The sequence below is a fragment of the Trichomonascus vanleenenianus genome (assembly GCF_965637985.1).
Source record: "Trichomonascus vanleenenianus strain CLIB 3782 genome assembly, contig: TRVA0_024S, whole genome shotgun sequence".
NCBI lineage: Eukaryota > Fungi > Ascomycota > Dipodascomycetes > Dipodascales > Trichomonascaceae > Blastobotrys > Blastobotrys vanleenenianus.
Window position 1 is genome coordinate 65,148 of NW_027481863.1, and position 17,774 is coordinate 82,921.

At 51.2% G+C, this 17,774-nt stretch overlaps 9 protein-coding genes across 9 annotated transcripts; 2 read left to right on the plus strand and 7 right to left on the minus strand.

Moving 5' to 3' along the window:
- Window positions 1–605: 605 nt before the first annotated feature.
- On the minus strand, window positions 606–2,201 carry TRVA0_024S00694 (uncharacterized protein; the record flags this gene model as incomplete). Its single annotated transcript, XM_076685358.1, has 1 exon — window positions 606–2,201. The coding sequence occupies one exon, from the start codon at window positions 2,199–2,201 to the stop codon at window positions 606–608; it is 1,596 nt and encodes a 531-aa protein (XP_076540364.1).
- A 1,100-nt stretch (window positions 2,202–3,301) lies between these two features.
- On the minus strand, window positions 3,302–4,636 carry TRVA0_024S00716 (uncharacterized protein; the record flags this gene model as incomplete). Its single annotated transcript, XM_076685359.1, has 1 exon — window positions 3,302–4,636. The coding sequence occupies one exon, from the start codon at window positions 4,634–4,636 to the stop codon at window positions 3,302–3,304; it is 1,335 nt and encodes a 444-aa protein (XP_076540365.1).
- Window positions 4,637–5,593: 957 nt separating this feature from the next.
- On the minus strand, window positions 5,594–7,408 carry YJU3 (acylglycerol lipase; the record flags this gene model as incomplete). The annotated part of the gene is made up of 1 exon (XM_076685360.1): window positions 5,594–7,408. The coding sequence occupies one exon, from the start codon at window positions 7,406–7,408 to the stop codon at window positions 5,594–5,596; it is 1,815 nt and encodes a 604-aa protein (XP_076540366.1).
- Window positions 7,409–7,868: 460 nt separating this feature from the next.
- Window positions 7,869–8,839, minus strand: TDA5 (SDR family oxidoreductase; the record flags this gene model as incomplete). The annotated part of the gene is made up of 2 exons (XM_076685361.1): window positions 7,869–8,203; window positions 8,383–8,839. The coding sequence occupies 2 exons, from the start codon at window positions 8,837–8,839 to the stop codon at window positions 7,869–7,871; spliced, it is 792 nt and encodes a 263-aa protein (XP_076540367.1).
- A 426-nt stretch (window positions 8,840–9,265) lies between these two features.
- Window positions 9,266–10,282, plus strand: IWR1 (Iwr1p; the record flags this gene model as incomplete). Its single annotated transcript, XM_076685362.1, has 2 exons — window positions 9,266–9,816; window positions 9,874–10,282. The coding sequence occupies 2 exons, from the start codon at window positions 9,266–9,268 to the stop codon at window positions 10,280–10,282; spliced, it is 960 nt and encodes a 319-aa protein (XP_076540368.1).
- A 297-nt stretch (window positions 10,283–10,579) lies between these two features.
- Window positions 10,580–12,202, minus strand: RVS167 (BAR and SH3 domains-containing protein; the record flags this gene model as incomplete). Its single annotated transcript, XM_076685363.1, has 1 exon — window positions 10,580–12,202. One exon carries the CDS (start codon window positions 12,200–12,202, stop codon window positions 10,580–10,582), a length of 1,623 nt encoding a protein of 540 aa, XP_076540369.1.
- A 1,484-nt stretch (window positions 12,203–13,686) lies between these two features.
- Window positions 13,687–14,334, plus strand: TRVA0_024S00826 (uncharacterized protein; the record flags this gene model as incomplete). The annotated part of the gene is made up of 1 exon (XM_076685364.1): window positions 13,687–14,334. The coding sequence occupies one exon, from the start codon at window positions 13,687–13,689 to the stop codon at window positions 14,332–14,334; it is 648 nt and encodes a 215-aa protein (XP_076540370.1).
- A 377-nt stretch (window positions 14,335–14,711) lies between these two features.
- Window positions 14,712–15,890, minus strand: TRVA0_024S00848 (uncharacterized protein; the record flags this gene model as incomplete). Its single annotated transcript, XM_076685365.1, has 1 exon — window positions 14,712–15,890. The coding sequence occupies one exon, from the start codon at window positions 15,888–15,890 to the stop codon at window positions 14,712–14,714; it is 1,179 nt and encodes a 392-aa protein (XP_076540371.1).
- A 1,210-nt stretch (window positions 15,891–17,100) lies between these two features.
- Window positions 17,101–17,595, minus strand: TRVA0_024S00870 (uncharacterized protein; the record flags this gene model as incomplete). Its single annotated transcript, XM_076685366.1, has 1 exon — window positions 17,101–17,595. One exon carries the CDS (start codon window positions 17,593–17,595, stop codon window positions 17,101–17,103), a length of 495 nt encoding a protein of 164 aa, XP_076540372.1.
- Window positions 17,596–17,774: the final 179 nt, after the last annotated feature.

The following is a 17,774-nucleotide window of genomic DNA, read 5'->3' on the forward strand; positions in this document are numbered from 1 at the left end:
ACTAGTCTACAAAATATGTGTACTAATTTAATGTGCTTGGTTTATTGCCTGGTAGGGTACAATATGCTTGGTAGCCCTAATGGTGGTGATGAGTATGAACATTGCAGGCCGGAGGTGTAATTATGAGAATGACGTGGACTACTATAAAGCTGTCGCCTCGACTGAAAAATTTTAGTTTCCTTAACATCATATTATATCACGGACGCATTTCATAGCGGTGGTGGATAAACGTTCCACTTCTTACATGGCTGACCGTGTAGATAGAACCAAGCTCATTGCTGGGCGCCCAGGACTGAATGCCAAGCTGTGAGGTCCCGGGAATCAGTTAGACCTACATTCCGTTACTTGATTACTTCATTAGTGTAGTACAAGCTTACTCAACTACTCAATTAGTGTAGAAATACCTTCAAAGAAATATAACCATACATTCTAAGAAAAAATTCAGCAATCCAAGTACCGGTAAACAATATTACAGTGTAACTAAGGGGCATTTAAGCATGTTAATACTGCAAGTGGTGGTGTAAATAAGTTAGGGGCATGGTTTAAGCAATGTTAATACTACAAAGTGGTGGTGTAAATAAATACCGTCGTAATCTATTCTATAGTTAGTATTTCACAGTGGAGCTGATCTTTTCAAAACAGTCCTGTCGCACAATGTACTTCCTGCCCTCCCGGATAATGGTCTTATTCGTCCAAGAGGAGTGCGAGTACAGAGAAGTTAAGCACCTCTGGGCGTACCGGAGATAGGAAGCATAAGATGGAGGGTTATAACCAGGCTGCCACTTTTCCCCGAGAGCTGGCGTACTCTCGAGGAAAGTTGCGTCCATCCCCAGCCGGGAAGCATCATTCTCATACTCATCATCGTCTTCTTCGTCTTCCTCGACTAATGGAGTCGGCAGCTCACTAGAAGCCTCGTTAATTGCCTCGTTACTCGAACAAAGAGGAGCTTCGTTGTCGGAAGAAGAATCGTTAATGCTGCTGGCAGACGTAGTCGAGGTACCACTCGATTCGGCAACAGACTCGGAGCCATTATACGAAGAGGCAACGGTCGAGGCTGCTCCGATGGATAGAGAAGAGTCGATTCGCATGATAGGGGACATGGAGTCCGTGAACGTTGATTCGTTATTCGTAAAGGACATGTGTCGAGACCGCCTATTGAACGTGTTTGTGAACCGGTTTCCCATCACTGGCGTAGTGTTGGACCGGGGTCTCGTTGAAGATGCATAGTCGTTAGTCGTAGATTCATTTGTCGTTGTCGTCGTCATTCGTGATGGAGGATTAAACAGCCGCTTGACGGTCTGTAGCTTCCTGCCAATTACGTTGGTGCCTTCACCTTGCTCAGCTACCGAGCTGGTAGAGCCGGAGTGGCTTGGTTCAGTCCGTCGGCGGCGCCGCGGGATTGAACGGTAATTAGGGAATCGCCGCTCTTCAAGTGGAAGCGCTAGGTCAATGGCCATCTGGAGTACGTTAATCCAGATGATATAGTCCTCCTGCGAGGCACACTCAAGCAGAAACTGCTCAGATTCGGCGCGAACTCTAATAACATAGGGTCGCTTGCTGTAATCTACAGCTGCTCCTACTTCTGCGTACTGGAGAGTGTACGACCGCAGCAAGGTGCCCACTTGGTAGTCCCGACCATCGTCTTCAAGGCCCGAATTCTTGCGAGGCTTGCGATTGGCCGCATAAACGTTGAGCTGGGTGTTGTTGAGTTCGACATGAACGATTGCCCAGCTTCTCTGGGGAGCTGCCGAAAATGGTGTAAGCATTTCCGGCTTGCGGAAGAGGATACCCTCGCGGAACACTGAGGGAGAATAAGACGGCAGCTTCTCCGCCCCTTCCTCTTCACGAGGCAAGATCGGGTACCGCGGAGGCAACGGGGCTAGCAGGGAGTAGTCGGGCGGCCGCGAAGTGATGCGAGCCGGACCAGACCGAGGCAGAGGCTTGTCTTTGGCGGACGCCTGGACGTAGCGGTCGCCAGATCGTTCAGCCGCCTCGAGGCACATACAGGCCAACAGGGATGCAGCATCTCTGTCCAGAGCGGTCAGATCAAGCGAGGAGTCGACTCCCAGGTCTGGAGTTGACAGGCTCCGCTCCAACATGGCGTCGCTTTGCGTGTATACCCTATTCTTTCCGGTATTCTTCTTCTTCTCTTCTAAGGGCCTGGGGACATCCGACTGAGATCTCAGTCTGCCAAACTTCATCTTTCAGGTATGTCTAACAGATTTTGACAGATATCCCTGGGTATTAATAAGCTTCTCTTCCTTCTGAAGAGGCTTACGAGTGTTTGAGACTAACACGCTAGCACTAATACAAAGCAGCTAACAAGCCTGAAATCGAGGAGGTCGGTATCCAGAAGACCTAAACCGATAGCTCTCTTTGAAAATAAAAAAAGAACAAGAAAGAAGCGAACAGAGGTAGATGGTTGCAGAGAAAATCCCCACTAAAGCTGCAAGAGTCGGCCGCTTATAATCCTGCAGGCTGGATTCGATTATTCAATCTCAGATGGCCTCTGTGGAGCAACTGCGGACCTAAGACCCAACGGTCTCGATCGTCATTTCCCCATGCCAATGTCTGAGACGGGGTCTCTCACACGGCAATAGTGTTGCCTGCACTATGATGTCGACCCGCAATCCGAGTTGCGGGATGTCTCCTTTTTCCTTGCTATGAGGGCACAGTGTTTTTTTATAAATAGAGCTGAAAACGAAAGTGGGCCGGTTTGTCGAGCGTCGGATTCCATGCAGATGCATACGCGATCGATCGAAGCTGGCGACGGCGTACGGGCCCCGCACTGGTGCGGCTCATTCGCGTACCCCACCATCCCGCAAAAGTGGGACCGCCATTAACCAATCAGGTTGTCCCGGTTAGCTCCAAGTGAGACCCGGTCCTACACTAATTTCCTATCTAGGCAGGTGTATTAACCCGAAACAGGTACCAATGTGGCCAAATATAGGATCCGCCGGTAGAGCCTAATTAGATAGATTAAATATGTGAACTCTTTTGGATATTCCTACGGGGATATCCGTTGGGTTTTTACACGCTCTGAACAGTTTGTTGGATTTCACAGAATCCGTCCGCGTATTGATAGAAGTTTTTTGATCATGTAATTTGAATGATTCTCCTAATGTCCGTAGTTTGTCACGGTACCTTTTTAAACCAGACATCATACCTGAGACCATCAAAAGCTAAGCGACTGTCTGAGCCTCACCAACCGGAAAACGACAAAGCGATTGATGATGTGCGATGTGCGATGTGCGATGTGGAATACCGCTTGTAGCGTATAGCTGATAGGATAAAAATGAAACTACTCAAAGTCCCTGACAAGGGCCAATTCATGAGTCGCCAGCTCGCGGTCCCTTGTGATAAAGGCCCGCTTAGCGTTGGCCTCACGCTTGGCGAGATCAAGCTCAAAGCTCGACCCGAGTACTTGTAGATTGAGCGCATTGGTGTAGTATACCGCCGCGTTCTTAGCCAACACAGGTCCGTTCCTAGCCGCAGCTGGAGTATCCAGCCGCGACCGTAGCACGTCAAGGTCCCCCTTGGCAACCCATAATCGGGCCTTTGATACCGGAGTTAGCTGATTGAGACCCAAGCCCTGCTGGATAACCTTCGATGCCGCTGAATAAGCGGCCCAGGCGGCGTCTCCGGAGTTAGAAGCTTCCGCTAAGTCCATAAGGGCATCGGCCTGAGCCATAAACCGCGCCGCACTCTGGGGCAACCATGGCTGGGACCATATCTCCTCGAGGTCGGACTGCGACGGAACGTTGCCCGAATTGATCCGGGCTGCTGACAGGCTCTGGGCGACGGCTATTCTGGCCTCATCGACTGCCTCAGGGGTCAACTCCTCATTGAATTGCTCAATTACCTCGTTCAGCTGACCTATGATGTCCTCAGGATTCGCCACAGCCTCTTGTATCGTTTCGACCGACTTGGTAACAGCCCCGAGATAGTTAGTCAGACTATCAGCGAGCGCTAGGGGCCCGAAGTTGACTCCAGTGGAGGTAATATCCTCCGACTTATCAACCTTCTCGGTAATATCCCCCGATTTTTCGTCTGGCTCAGTGTTTTGTGAGGCCTCGGGAATGGGCTCACTGGCCGCGATCTCCTTGATCTGGGCCACCTGGCGCTGGATGACCGTTTTAAACGCTTCCGATGCCTTGTAGAAGTACTCCGCGGAGGAAGTTTCCTCACCGGCTTCCACCAGCACCTGAGCGTAGTTGTATAGCAAGTCTATAGGACAGTCTTCCGGGGAGCTGTACTGAGCTACGGCCTCTTCGTGACTGGCGACAATTGAAGCAATGTCTTGAATAACCACACCGTCCCCAGAGGGCTCTGGTTCGAGCTCCGAGGCAATTACTGGCAGATAATGGGTCTGAACGACTTTGGAGTAGATGAGGAACTGCATTCGTGCTACATTGTACCGGGCGTCTTGCTTAACCTCCTGGTCGCTGGGGGTAGCGAGCTCGACCGCCCGTTTATACAGCCTATAGGCACGCTGATAGAACCGCACGCCTTTGGCGACATCTCCGGAGCTGATCCATCGATCGCCACCTTCCTCTTCCTCGATTCCGGCGTCTAAATGATCACTGGCTGTCACAGGTACCGCCTTGGCTTTTTTCTTTCCCTTTGGTCGCTGCATTGGTATTTTTGTGTTGCTGAAACCCGACCGCCCACCACCACATCCGTTACAAAAGTACCAGTGAGCAATCACACCAGCGCAATGATCCCTTGAATTAATAGCAGTTCTAAGCTTACTCTGCTACAATTGACTTGTGGGCCAGCCCCCAACCCCCCGTAGCTCCGCTTCGCGGAGGTCTTGTAGCGATCAACGATCCGTCATTTATAGTACAGTACGATATTGCTACATAGGCTGGAATAAAACTAGAATTGATTGGCAACTGGCCAGATAAGCCGTAACTGTAGGATAGGATCCAGGATACCTGTTCCTGAGGTCAATGAAATTCTCTCTTCGTAGTCAACACGGTGGGTTTGGGGTTGAGACTGTAATAAAAATGGTTACATGCTTCCGCAGGGAAAATCTTGGTTACAGCTGTTGCAAGAGTTTGTGACAAAATGGCAAGGCGTAACAAAATGCCGTTACTATCTTTTTTAGCAGTGAAGAGAACACAACCCCGGTATTCTTGACAAATAATGGCTCCAAATTACACAAAAAAGCATTTCGGGAACAAAATTGAGAGAAACCAATATTCACTGAACGTGTTCACAGATGGATGAGCCAGCTACGGTATCGCATTGCATTGCCTCATCGACTAGTCCTGCAGCCTTGAACAGATCTCCCCGCTATATACACTGTAGCGGGTTTGTGCAATGATTTAAAACTATAAAGAGAACGCAATAGAACACCGCGTGTCCAATCCCCTCCGCGAAGCGGAGCTACGGGGGTTTGGGGGCTGGCCCCCAAGTCAATTGAAGCTAGAGTGTGGCAGCTCCAGGAGCTCGAGGACTGGTGGTTTGGGGGGACACTAAGAAGAAGGCGAAAGGAGACATAAGGATTATTAATTACAGAACTGAAACGTATACTATACAAAAAAAAGAAGTCGTCAAAAACATGTCATGGCAGAAGGAGAAATGGGGCTTATTTCTTGCCCTTCTTCTTCTTCTTGTTCTTGTTCTTATTCTTATTCTTGTTCTTCTTGACAGAGTCGGTAGAAGCCTTGGCCGAAACGGTCTGTACGCCATTGGTAGCGCCTGGGGTCAGCTCGTCGACCTTATCCGAAGTCTCGTCCTCCTCCTCTTCTTCTTCGCCTTCAGAGGTGCCACCAGAAGCGGTCTGAATCTCTGGAACGCTCTCTGGCTGCTTGGGCAGCTCTACTACCACGGGGCCCTCTGGCTTGGAAACCTGCACCTCCGGCTTGGTGATCCCCTCAGCAGTCTTTGATGGCTCAACAACCTCTGCCTCCTTCAGCTGCTCATCAACCTGTTGCTTACCGGCATTGTTAGCCGCAGCCAGCTCAGCCTTCTCCTCAGCCTCATCCTCAGCCTCGGCCAGCTTCAATGGCTCATCCAGCTTATCAGCTGAGACTCCAGGTCTTGGAGCCGCAAAACCCTCAGCTGGAGTAGGATCCGGCTCCTTTGGACTCTCCGGCTCCATCTCCTTCTTGGATTCCTTGGGTGGGGCCTCCTTCTTGTGAATGGGCACAGCGTGTGGCTTTGGCATGCCCGAAGCAGTAGCAGCCGCACCGACAGCGCCAGTGGTGCCAATAGCTGCGGCAGCCTCCGCCATCTCCTCCTTAACCTCGGTACTTGGAAGTTTGTCCCGAGCCGCCAACGGCGGAGTGTGATGCGGCGAGTGGTGCTTGTGAGGCAGCCCCGAGCCCGTAGCAGCCGCGCCGATGGCTCCAGCAGTGCCAATGGCAAACGCAGCCTCAGTGGCCTCCTCCCGGACCTGGTCTACGGACGGCCTCTGCTCGGCTACATGGGTTACTGGAGGTTCAAGGGTCTTCTTCGCCTCCTCTACGGTTGTGGCCTGCTCAGCCTGCTCAGCTTCGGCCTGGGCCCCAGTCTGAGGCTCCAGGGCTTCCGAGTGCTTCCCAAGCCACTGGACAACGTCCTGGACAAACTTTACCTGGCGGTCCTCGTTCTCGTTGTGCAATTCGTGGAAGTATCCAGGATACTCGAGCATCGTCTTATCGCTCACCTTGCACATGTTGTAGAACTTACGCGTACCTTCAATGCCATTGATACGGTCATCGTCACCGTGGCAGACCAGAAGCGGCTTATCGACCATCTTATCGACAAAGACGGTGCTGGTGAGCCGCCTTCCCCGAGCTAGCATGTCGTTTACGCCCTCATAGCAGCCAATTGGCTTACGCCGGTCGTCACGCTTGGTCCGGGTCACCACATCCTTATCGTGGGACAAATACTCGGGCTTAACATTCGTGTTCTGGCGCATATGCGGAGCGACCTTCGCCATGAACGAAAGAAGCGACCGCATGACTCGGCCCGGAGCAGTATCGGCGTGAACCTCAACAAGAGGAGCGAGCGCAATGTACCCATCAAACCGGTCCCGGAGCTCGCCTTTAACCATGTAGTTGAGCACAATCCCACCTCCCATGGAATGACCCAACATGAAGAGCTTTCCCCGAGAGTGGGTCTCAACTACGGACGCGACAAACTTATCAAGGTCGCTGAAAGTGTAATACTCGTTGGTGATCGAGTAGTCCTTCTTGTTGGGGGCCGATTTTCCGTACCCACGCTGGTCGAAAGCGACCACTTCGTAGCCCTGACCGGAAAGCTGGCCGGCAAACGTGTCGTACCAGTCGGCGTGGTCGCAGAATCCGTGGACCACAACCAGCGTACCACGGTACCCAGTCGCGGAGGAAGCCGGCCACGTCTTCACGTGGAGCTTAAGCCCGTCCACTTCGAATTGCGAAGTCACCGCCGTTACCATTTTACGATTTTTTTCAAGTTAATGGAAATGATTAACCCCACGAATGAATCACGAATTAATATCGGGTTCGAGACAGAACAAGAGATAATCTCTAAATTTAGCCGCACTAAATTAACCTGGGGTTGCCAATTACGCAAAAAACACCAAATTTTCTTCTCCAATGCAAAGAAGAGCAATTGTCGTCGCTTTAAATGCACTTGGTGATATCCAACCCGCCGTATGGGGCCCCCTATATACCGGATTGGGCCACTCTGGGGCCAGCCATGACTCCGAATTCGGTAACCGGCGTACATCTGTGCATGACGCGCGCGCGAGACATTCCACAGGGTTCCGCGTCCGTAGCCCTGGGTCCCTGCGTATATTGCAGCACCCACTCATCGCCGATGCTCAGGGGTACAGCAGGCCTGATGCTTTCCTGGGGTACAGCAGTAGCAGGGGTTATAAGAGTGGGGAGAGAGGCTTATGACATTGCATGGTCCATCTTGGAGAAAGATCGGGCGAGAGAGGCCAGTGGGCCTGGCAGGACCCGGAAGAAAGGCATGAAGCGCGCGTAGCACGGTAGGGAGAGCGGCGCGGTTCGCCCGGCCCCCATCGCGGCGACGACCCGGGCGGCGACATGGTCCGGGTCCAGCACGGGTGCAAGCCACGCCGAAGGAGTCGCCACCGAGCAAAACAGCGGCGTCGACATCTGGCCAGGGCACACCAGCAGAGTTGAAACACCATCGTGCGGCTTAAGCTCGTACGTAAGCGCTTCATGAAACGCAATTGCGCCAGCCTTGGACGCCCCATAGGCGCCTAACCTTCTAGTTAGCTTCTCTGTAACAAACCCTCCGCGTAGCGGAGCTACGGGGGTTTGGGGGCTGGCCCCCATGTCATTGGAGCCATAGTGTTCTTGGGGGGACCAGTCCCCCCAAACCCCCCTGGGGCACCGCTGCGCGGTGAATCGGGGACCCCGAAGTGAGAGAGGAACGTACTGAGTCGGGCCGGTGCGGCGTAGCCCAAGACTGAGGCAATGGTGACAACATAGCCTCGATTGAGCGCAAGCATTGCGGGTAGGAACTGTCGCGTCGTGGCGAATAGACCATACAGGTTAACGTCAAGCACTCGGTGGACCTCCTGGAGGCTCGCTTCTGCCACTAATTGAGCCGATTGCACTGCGGCGTTGTTGATTAATACTGTGCAATCGCCATGCCGGGAACGGATATCCTGTGCGGCTCGACTCACCTGTGCGGCGTCCGAGATGTCGCACTCAATGTAGTCGCACGCCTCTGCTTGGCCGGCCACTACGTCCAGCGATACTACATGCCGACACCCGCGGGCCAAAAACTCCCTTACGAGACTCGCCCCGAGTCCAGAACTACCACCAGTGATAACAACAACATCGCGCTCCGGGTCCAATCGTCCAGTCAGGGAAAGCGCACTGAAGGACATTACCAAGCTACTATATGTTGTGTATGTTTCAGTGAACTTCGTCGCCGCGCGATATGCGGCTCTCCTTCGCGCAGCGGAGCTCCGGGGGTTCGGGGGCTGGCCCCCGAGTAAACATCAAACAAGGAACACAAATTCAAGCAAGAGGGCGCGTGTGTCGGGCGGCCGGGTGGGCGTGTCGCGGGCGGGGTTATTCAGCGGTTAGTAAGCAGGATTGCGATTGGGGAGGGAGAATGTCGCGGCCAGCCTCTTGTCTTTTTACGCTTTGAATTGTTCTGCAAGAGAAGGCCATCGCGTTTTACCTAGGTTGTGGGATCATTTTGTTTGATATTTTTTAATACCAGTACCGAATTACCAATTGTAGATTTGTAATTTTTTGTCAAGAGAAAAAAAAAGAGCCGTAAAAGTACCCCGTAATATTTGAAGAAAATGGAATTGATGGACACCTCCCCAGATATCCACCTGCCTCCGCACACGGTGCGGATCAAGCGTAAACGAGGGGAGGATCCATTGCAGGCGCTGCTGGTGGACGACAGTAATATCCAGTCGACCAAACGGTCCAAGACCAGCACACCCAATGGTAGCAACTACTACGTGTTCAAGCTAGCCGGGACGTTTGATACCAAGCCGTCTTCGGAGCTGGACATTGTGCTGCAACAGCAGGAGGAGGGACGCGTTTTCAAGATCCCCAAGTCGCGTAAAGGATACCAGGCGCTGCACAATGACCCCGAGGTCGCCAAGTCGCTGACGGACATGGTCCAGTCGTACTTGGAGCTCGAAGCACCGCCCAAAATCGCTGTCGATGAGCCATTACAACAAAATGAACCACAAGCAGAGCCCCACAAGCAAGGAGTAGTGCCTGAATCGACCATAACCAATGAGGACATTGAGATAGAGGACTATGTCTACGATATTTATTACCGATACTTGCAGCACGACGACCCTGCGGCGCAGCTCACCGGACTAAAAGTCGGGTTCATGTAAGTGTTGGCCCTATTTATTATATATTTATTTATACTAAACCGGCTTAATTGAAGTATGCTCGACTCTGATGACGACTTCTTCATTAAAGAAGACAGCGATTCCAACCAGGCGTTGACCGACGACGAGGACTCCAATGCCGAGGACTTTTACAAGAACGACTACCCCGAGGAGGACGAGGCGAGGAGCGCTTCTGAATTTGATTCCGAGGAAGAGATGTATGTGCGCGGGTTTGATACGCGGAAGCTCGACGTTGCAGAGATGCGCGAGGGCCGGTCCTATTTCAACATCAACCGGTTCCAGGATGATGAAGACGACTTTAATAATAGTGATGAGGATGAAGATGGAGGCAGTATGGACGGAATCCACTCACGGAGAGAAGAATTGGAGTGGAGCGAGGATGAGGATCTTGAAGAGTACCGCTCGCGGGTCCTTGGAGAGCTCGATGCTCGCCTTCGTGATTAATTTGCGGGTCTTCGGTACTCGCCTGTTTAACTTGCGATTCCTTGGAGAACTCGATGTTCGTCTGATTAATTTTGTAGTAGTAATAACACCCGACAACAGTATCCTTTCCTAGTAGCAATTGACTCGCCCCAGACCCCCTGTGGACTTTATAACAACAACCCTCCACGTAGTGGAGCCACGGGGGTTCGGGGGCTGGCCCCCGAGTACCAATTGAGCTCGAGTGGTGTGACAAACCTCCGCGTAGCGGAGCCACGGGGGTTTGGGGCTGGCCCCCAAGCATATACCAGAGGCAAGTGGTTACTGAGGGGTGTGGGGTTCTACTGCGACGTAGTTGCAAGGGAAGAGCCCCAGACGACCGTCAATGGTCTCGCCGAACCACCACTGGGCGTCGTTCTCGTCTCCATAATCGAGAACACGGATCTTATCGCCGGCCCTGAACGCAACATCGCCTGGTACTTCGCCAGAAAATGTGTAGAGCGCCGTGGCGTACTCGTCTGACTCGCTCCTGGCGCGAACAGCGTAGCTGGTAAGCTTGCTATCCGGGATTTTGGCGCTGGTGAACGGGTAAGTCAGCGAAGAGCCCGAAGGTGAAGAAGCCGGGGAGAGTGCTCTGGCACTGGCAGAGGAGAATGCCCGCACGCGAGTTACAGTGGCTTCTGAAGACGCCTGGTCGCTAGTAGTGAACACGACCGGCGAATGTGACGCGTCCCTGTTCTGCCTGGGTATGCTGCTGGTCGTACCGAGCGACGGGCTGCGCTGTCGCGTGAACATCGAGGCAAACGGTAGCCGCGGCATTAACGAGCCTGAGTCGGAGTGGACCGGGCTCTGGGAGCCCGACCGGGGCAGGGGCGAGTGGAGCGGGATGGGGGAAGGGGTCGCGTTGAGGATATCGGCCTCGCTGCGGAAGAACCCCATCTCTGGCGACGAGAACTCAATGTTTGACACCCCGTGGTGCGTCATTTTCTTGACTGTCTTAGTCGTGAAGCCCGCCGACTTGTCCCACGTCTTCTCGAGCATCCGGCTAGCCCGCGACTTGCTGGGAAGCGCCATTGGCTTCTGGACAGTCGAACCCTCGCGCAGGGTCTTGAGGGCTTCCTCGCAGGACGGTTGAATTTTGAGAAAACGAGTTTCCCACTCGTCGCCAATCTCGTCATAGGTCTGGATCCCCTCCGCCCCTCCTTCGGAATGCGTTGTCGCCAGGAGCCCCTGAGACTGGGAATACAAATACAGTTCTCTCTTGAGGATCTCAAACACTCTCAATTGTGCCAGGTACAGAATTGACGTCAGCGGGTTGAGGAACTCGCTAAAGCAATTGAGGAAGAACGGAATGTACGTTTTCACTTTGGCATCCTGGGCCTGGAAGATCTCCATTGAGTCGTCAACTTCAGCTTCCGCTTTTGCCAGAGACTGCTGCTCCTTGTCGCTGAGCGAATCTTTCCTGAGATACTTCTCGACCGTGTTGGAATGACGGTCAAAGTCGATCTTCTTGTGTTCCCGCTTCTTGAGCGCCTTCTGGACAGCATTGATACATTCCTTGGCCTCCTTGCACTTGCTGAGAAAAGAATCCTCGAGGTTCTCAATGACTGGAATCGTCAGGCTCTCGATCCGGTCTACCGTATCGGCAAACTTGTCCACTGCCTGGGTAGCCGACTCAGGGATCGCCTGGACAGCCGTATAAACGTTGCTGTCCTCACTGCGGTTATAGAGCTCGGCCAGCAATTGCACCAGCTTCTGCTGGCTGCCAAACAGCTCCTTCCAGTTCTTGATGAACTCCTTTGTGTCCGACACAAGCTGGTCCACGGCTGCCTCGGCGGTGTTGAAGTCCTTGGTCCACTCAATTATGACCCGCTCCTCAGCACTCTTGTTCCCGTATATCCGGTGAGGCGCCCTCACTATCGCCTTCTTCGCGCCTTTAATCATCCCTCTCTCTCTCTTCCCGTCGTGGGTTCACTGTGTTATCGGAACTGTCGGACCCTTCAAGTGATGGCTCCCATCCTCCGCCGCACGCCGTTGTCTTTCCCCCAGACCCCGCGGCTCCGCTGCGCGGAGGGGGACAACAACTCCCAACGTGTTACAAAACCCCGTTACAGCACGTAACAAGACTTTAGTTACACTGGTAGTAACACGACTTTTCAACGGAATAGCCTGGTTAACCAGGAGATCATGGGGGAAGCACGATAGAAACGATATGGTTCGGGAAAATGTACTTGGGGGGACCAGTCCCCCCAAACCCCCCTGGGGCTCCGCTCCGCGGAGGGATTCCAATCAATTGAGCGAATGATTTGACTTCTTTTGCTCTCGCTAAGAATGTCTCAATGGTGAGCGCCGCACTTCATTGCTTGGAAGTTCAAGAGCAAAAGTTAACCGAATGGTACAATAGCTCGGGTCTTAATTAGGCCAATCTAGTAAAATTTATTGGACTTTTCTTGCGAATTAATGATGCAGTTTTTTGATACAATCCACGTGGTATTTGGACAGAGCTGTTTTGTGCCAAACCGGTAGAAAGCAATCAACATGAGCACCATGACACATCGTAGAGCAGCAATGAGGCTCATATTCGATGGCCAAGCGTTTTTCAACAGCTACATAGTCCGGCGGTTTCTAGGGATGGATGAACACTTTTGTAGCCCTGAAGATGGTAGATGATGCGATCCCAAAGGCTATCTTTGAAGTATGGCTCCATTATTGCATTGCAATTGCGAGTTTCTACTGGGTAAGACTTCTCAATCGAGTGTGTTTTTCACTCTATTCCTGTTTATATAGGCTAAATACCCTCAATTGAGCTCTCTTCACTCTATTTCTACTTTTATAATCACATGTATTTTTCCCTACAGGTACAATTCGTTCCACGCAGCCAATTTTCGATCATTTAATTTTTGTCCAATCACCTAATGAAGGGCAGTATCTAGTAATCAGTTACCGGTAGCTAATTATTTTAACCACAATGACGATTTCAAGGCTATCAAAAGTTACAAACACGGAGATCAAGCCCATTGCCCTTCGGCCAACGAGGTTTCGACTGTTTATTTCACTAAAATTTAATCTCCCAAACACTAATTATAAACATATTATCTGACATCACCAAAAATATAAAAAACCGACTGGTCAAATCTAGGCGAACCATTAAGTAGGAGAACTTGGCCCTCTACGCTTTCAACTACAACTATTTTTAGACGATAATAAAATAATTAGCTATTTACTGCTTTATGTGGACTTACTGTACCTTGTTGGCTGACCTGTCCAAATCGCAATTTGTATAACGCACAGCGGAGATCCGATACCGTGATTATTATTTTTTCCGCCTGAACGACACTTGACGTGCCTCAAGTGATCTTTTTTCTCTCTCCAATTCATCCATATTCTACAGAGGGTATACTCGATATTTTCGCAGTCCAACTAGCGAAATGGACAACTTGTCTAGTTTGTCGTCGAACCTGCCCCCCAGCAAGGGGATGAACGCAAAGCAGCTGGCTGATCTAGACGAATCGCTAATATCAGAGTTTAAAACCGCAGCCTGCGCCGTTACCAAGCTGTTCAAGCTGTCTGGAGCGCGTACAACCGTGGCCAAAGAGCAGGGATACCTGGAGGCTATAGAAGATCTACTGGCGGCTCTGGATAAAGATGGATCTTTAGACGTGAAAGCATGGGCCCTGGCCAAGAAGAGAGAATTTGTCACGACCGATGATAACGATAACCGGGACCACGAGAGCAACCCTGAGGCAAGGAGTTTACCCGGCGACTTGCATAACGTTAATGATGGTACTGCTGAGCCGAATAGCGGTCTGAATAACTCGTATGAGGGTAACGATGAGGATGAGGAACCGACGTATATCGAACGGACAACTAAAATGAAGCAGGGAAAGTTTTCGTTTACGGCAGAAATGCCACCGGTCGAGAGCGAGAGGCAGGGTAATGGGTACTTTTCGTTTGGGAATGATGAGATGGAAGATGACGTCGAAGAGACGCTGATTGCTAACGACAATAATAACGGGACTGCATTCAAAAGGTACCGCAGCAGGCCCTACGACAAATCAAAGATTAGACGAATGTAGAACTTATTTATTAACGAATTGCATGCTACCATCCCCTCCGCGAAGCGGAGCTGCGGGGGTTTGGGGGCTGGCCCCCATCCACTCCGCGGCCAATTACTAGTTGCTTACTACCTAGGATTGTTCGAGGGCCAGCCCTCGAGCTCCCGTAGCTGGGGGCTAAGCCCCCAGACCCCCCTTATGAACTATGCTCCAACTTCAATTGACTTGGGGGGCAGCCCCCAATTAACCAAGTTGCTACTACCTGGGTTTGTTCGAGCTAGCCGGGGAGGGGGGGGAGAGGGGCTGCGGCTGAAAGCCGCACGGGGCTCCGAATATGGAAGGCTTCTGGAAGGTTTCGATGAAAAAAAAATAATAAATAAATTATACACAGGGGTCCTCTACTGGAAATTATTTTTCGCGTTGGCGTGGGCGACCATTTTTGCAACCTCATGAGGAGGCACCATTTGGGCGGTGTACATCTGAGGTTGGGGGATCGAATCCAGAGCCGCAGGGTTAGACGAGGCCTCCTCAGCCCAGTAGGCCTGAAGGGTCGGGCAGCATTGCGACTTGTCCTCGCCGAGAATATGAACATCGATCCAGTTATCTGCCTTGAATCGGTGGCCACAGAGACATGCGCCAGTCGCATCGAGTTTGGATCGCAAATCCTTGTAGCTTCGCACGTTAGGGTTGTCAAACATAAAGTGGGCATGCAACAGGTGCTTTTTGAAATCGTAGGGCCGATTGAATTGGCCCCGCTTGTGTGAGCAGTGCTTCCGTGGGAACGGACACACGAACCGGGCAACCTCTTCGTGGGTTCTCATGTGTCTAGGCAGATCGCGCTTGAAGTATTTCTTGCAGATGCGACACTGGACTGCTTTGCCTCCTGCAGAAGAGGAGGAAGATGGGCCCACGGTGCTTCTTCGCGCTCTTCGCGCTGTGTTGAGCTGAGGAGTCGCCAGGTAGGAATTTGTGGGCGAAGAGGAGGCCGAATTAGGCTGGAACTGGTAGTACTGAGGCTGTTGGGGTGTACTGAGATCGTAACCTGCATGGTACTGCTCCTCATCATCGGAAAACTGGCCGTGAGAGCTATGAGTCGACTGTGGCGAGTCTTCTTCGTCGTATACAAACTGTTGTTGGGGTTGCTGCTGTATTGGCTGCTGGTATTCGTAGGTCATGGTCGGGTCATCAATATTAGTATAGCTGTCGTTAGAAAGGAAGGATGAGTTGGTACTGTACAGGTCGGTTGTCGAGGACAAATGCGCCGACGCGATTGGAGAGACTGGCGTCGTCATGGCCGTATTGTTGGCCGAAGAAGGGGTAGCAATGTACTGGTTATCAATGGAGAGGAAGCTCATGGAGTTTTGGGGTACATTGGCGCTTATAGGGGCCGCCCCATCCATAGGAAGGCTCTCCACATTGAAATCCGGCGTGTCTCTTCTTGGCGGATAGAATCCAGGAGGGGGCGCCAATGACATATCCTGGGTTGATCCATTATAGTACTGGGCTATCTGGGCATAGTTGTTCATGCCTGGGAACTGCTGCTGGTCGCTCAGAAGCTGAGGCTGGGCAGCGAACATGGTATTATTACTGTAAGGCTGAGCAGGAGCGGGGGACTGATTGGTTGCTTGCTGGGGGTCGTTTCTACTACTACTGTTATTATTGCTGCTGTTATAGGGGTCCCTCAATGCGTGAGAACGTCGAGACATGCGCTGAATGAGCAGTAGTGGACACAAGTGCCATTAAAGAGTCGGGCTTAGTGTTGGCTCAATGAGTAACGATTTGGCCGATGGAGCAGAAATACTAGGTAAAAAGAGCTATAGCTAGGGGGAGGGAGAGAGAGAGGAGGGAAGGGTATAGGCTCTTATTCGTATGAACGTTGAATGATTGATTAATTTTAAAAGTCAAAAATTCCAACGAGGCAAAAATATGTTATATATAATTTGCCCGCAACCTCGGAGGATATATATATGAAAAAAAAAAAAGAAGAAGCCTATATATGTACGGTACTTTTTTTTTTTCTTTGCATGTAATATTTTATATGTTCGTTTAGAACATAAGATTGTGCATAGAACTCAAAAAGCAAGTATCATTATTTGTTGTTTTTTTTGTTTTTCCGACCGTACGTTTCGCCACAAAAACAAACTTGAGTGGTGACCTGCATGGGTGGTGCCGGGACGGCAGAGCCACAAATAGGCAGGGATCGCCGGGGTACGCAGTATTTTTAGAGTTGTTCTATGCATCGAAGGTTCCTCAATACGGCAAGGAACGTGTCATGGAAGGGTGGGAGAGAGGGGGCGCAGGGCCGACGGCTTAAACCTTTTTATTTATTTATTTTTTTCTATTGCAGGGTCTAAGCCCTTTCTGCCGAGGACCCTTTCATTGGTTATTTTTTGGTAATGTTCTTCCATTTGTCATCTATTTTCCTTTTGTATGTAGTCGTAAACGCATTGTAAAATCCGCTACGCAAAGTGCAGAATAAAATATTCGGCTACAAGCGTCTGGAATAATAGTACGTATATTGGTTGTGTGATCGGCATGCGATAGTACTCTATTCGCGCCACCTTGTACGCGGAACAGCCGTAACGTAGATCTTTCGAAGGCCTGTATCATGTATATTGCTGGTAGCCATACATATTACGTAGTATTCCTTGCGGTCCCCCCCCCTCCTCCCCCTCCCTCTCCCTTTCCTTTATTTCACATTCTTCTACGTTGGGATCGCCGTTGGGGGGGGGGAGAAAACCTTCGCGGGGATTGTTCCTCCGCTCCACCACCCGCTATCACCCGCTATCACCTGCTCTCACAGACCCAGTTTCGCAATGCATGATGAGGCATTTTTAATTGAGATAAATGCACCATGGGAGAGTGTCCGAAGTAACTCGGCACATGTAGGCCCATTTGTTTCGTGAGCTTCCGTCGACGTCGGCGCAGCCGGGTGGATGCATATATCGAATGGATGGTTCCCCCTTTTCTCCGAGTATGCACGCGTCGGCTTTTTACCCTATCGGGCAGCTGCATAGAATAAGCTAAAAAACTTTTCACCTGCAGATGGAGTGTCTCACCGGGAATATTTCGTATGCTGAGCCCATCGGGAAAAAGCCATTTTATCGCGTTTTTCCGGTGTACACGTATACATTCGAGCTGCATGATGATCGGACGGATTACGGTATCCATAGTTCTAGAAGAGATCGATCGGATACTCGGATGGCCAATCGCATGGGGGGCATTCCCCCGATTTCGCTTCTTCGGATAGGGATCCCTCCGAACGGAGGGGATGGTCCGCATTCCAGCCCATTGCTAATTAATTGAGCCATTTGAGTAAAACGGTTATAGTTAACCGGTAACCTAAACCTATCAAAACACTTTTATATTGAGCACCCAAAGTTGTATGGTGCGCGAAATACCTGGGTTCTCCTACATGTTTTGAACCCTGTTGTCATACATCAGAGAGAGAGAGAGAGAAG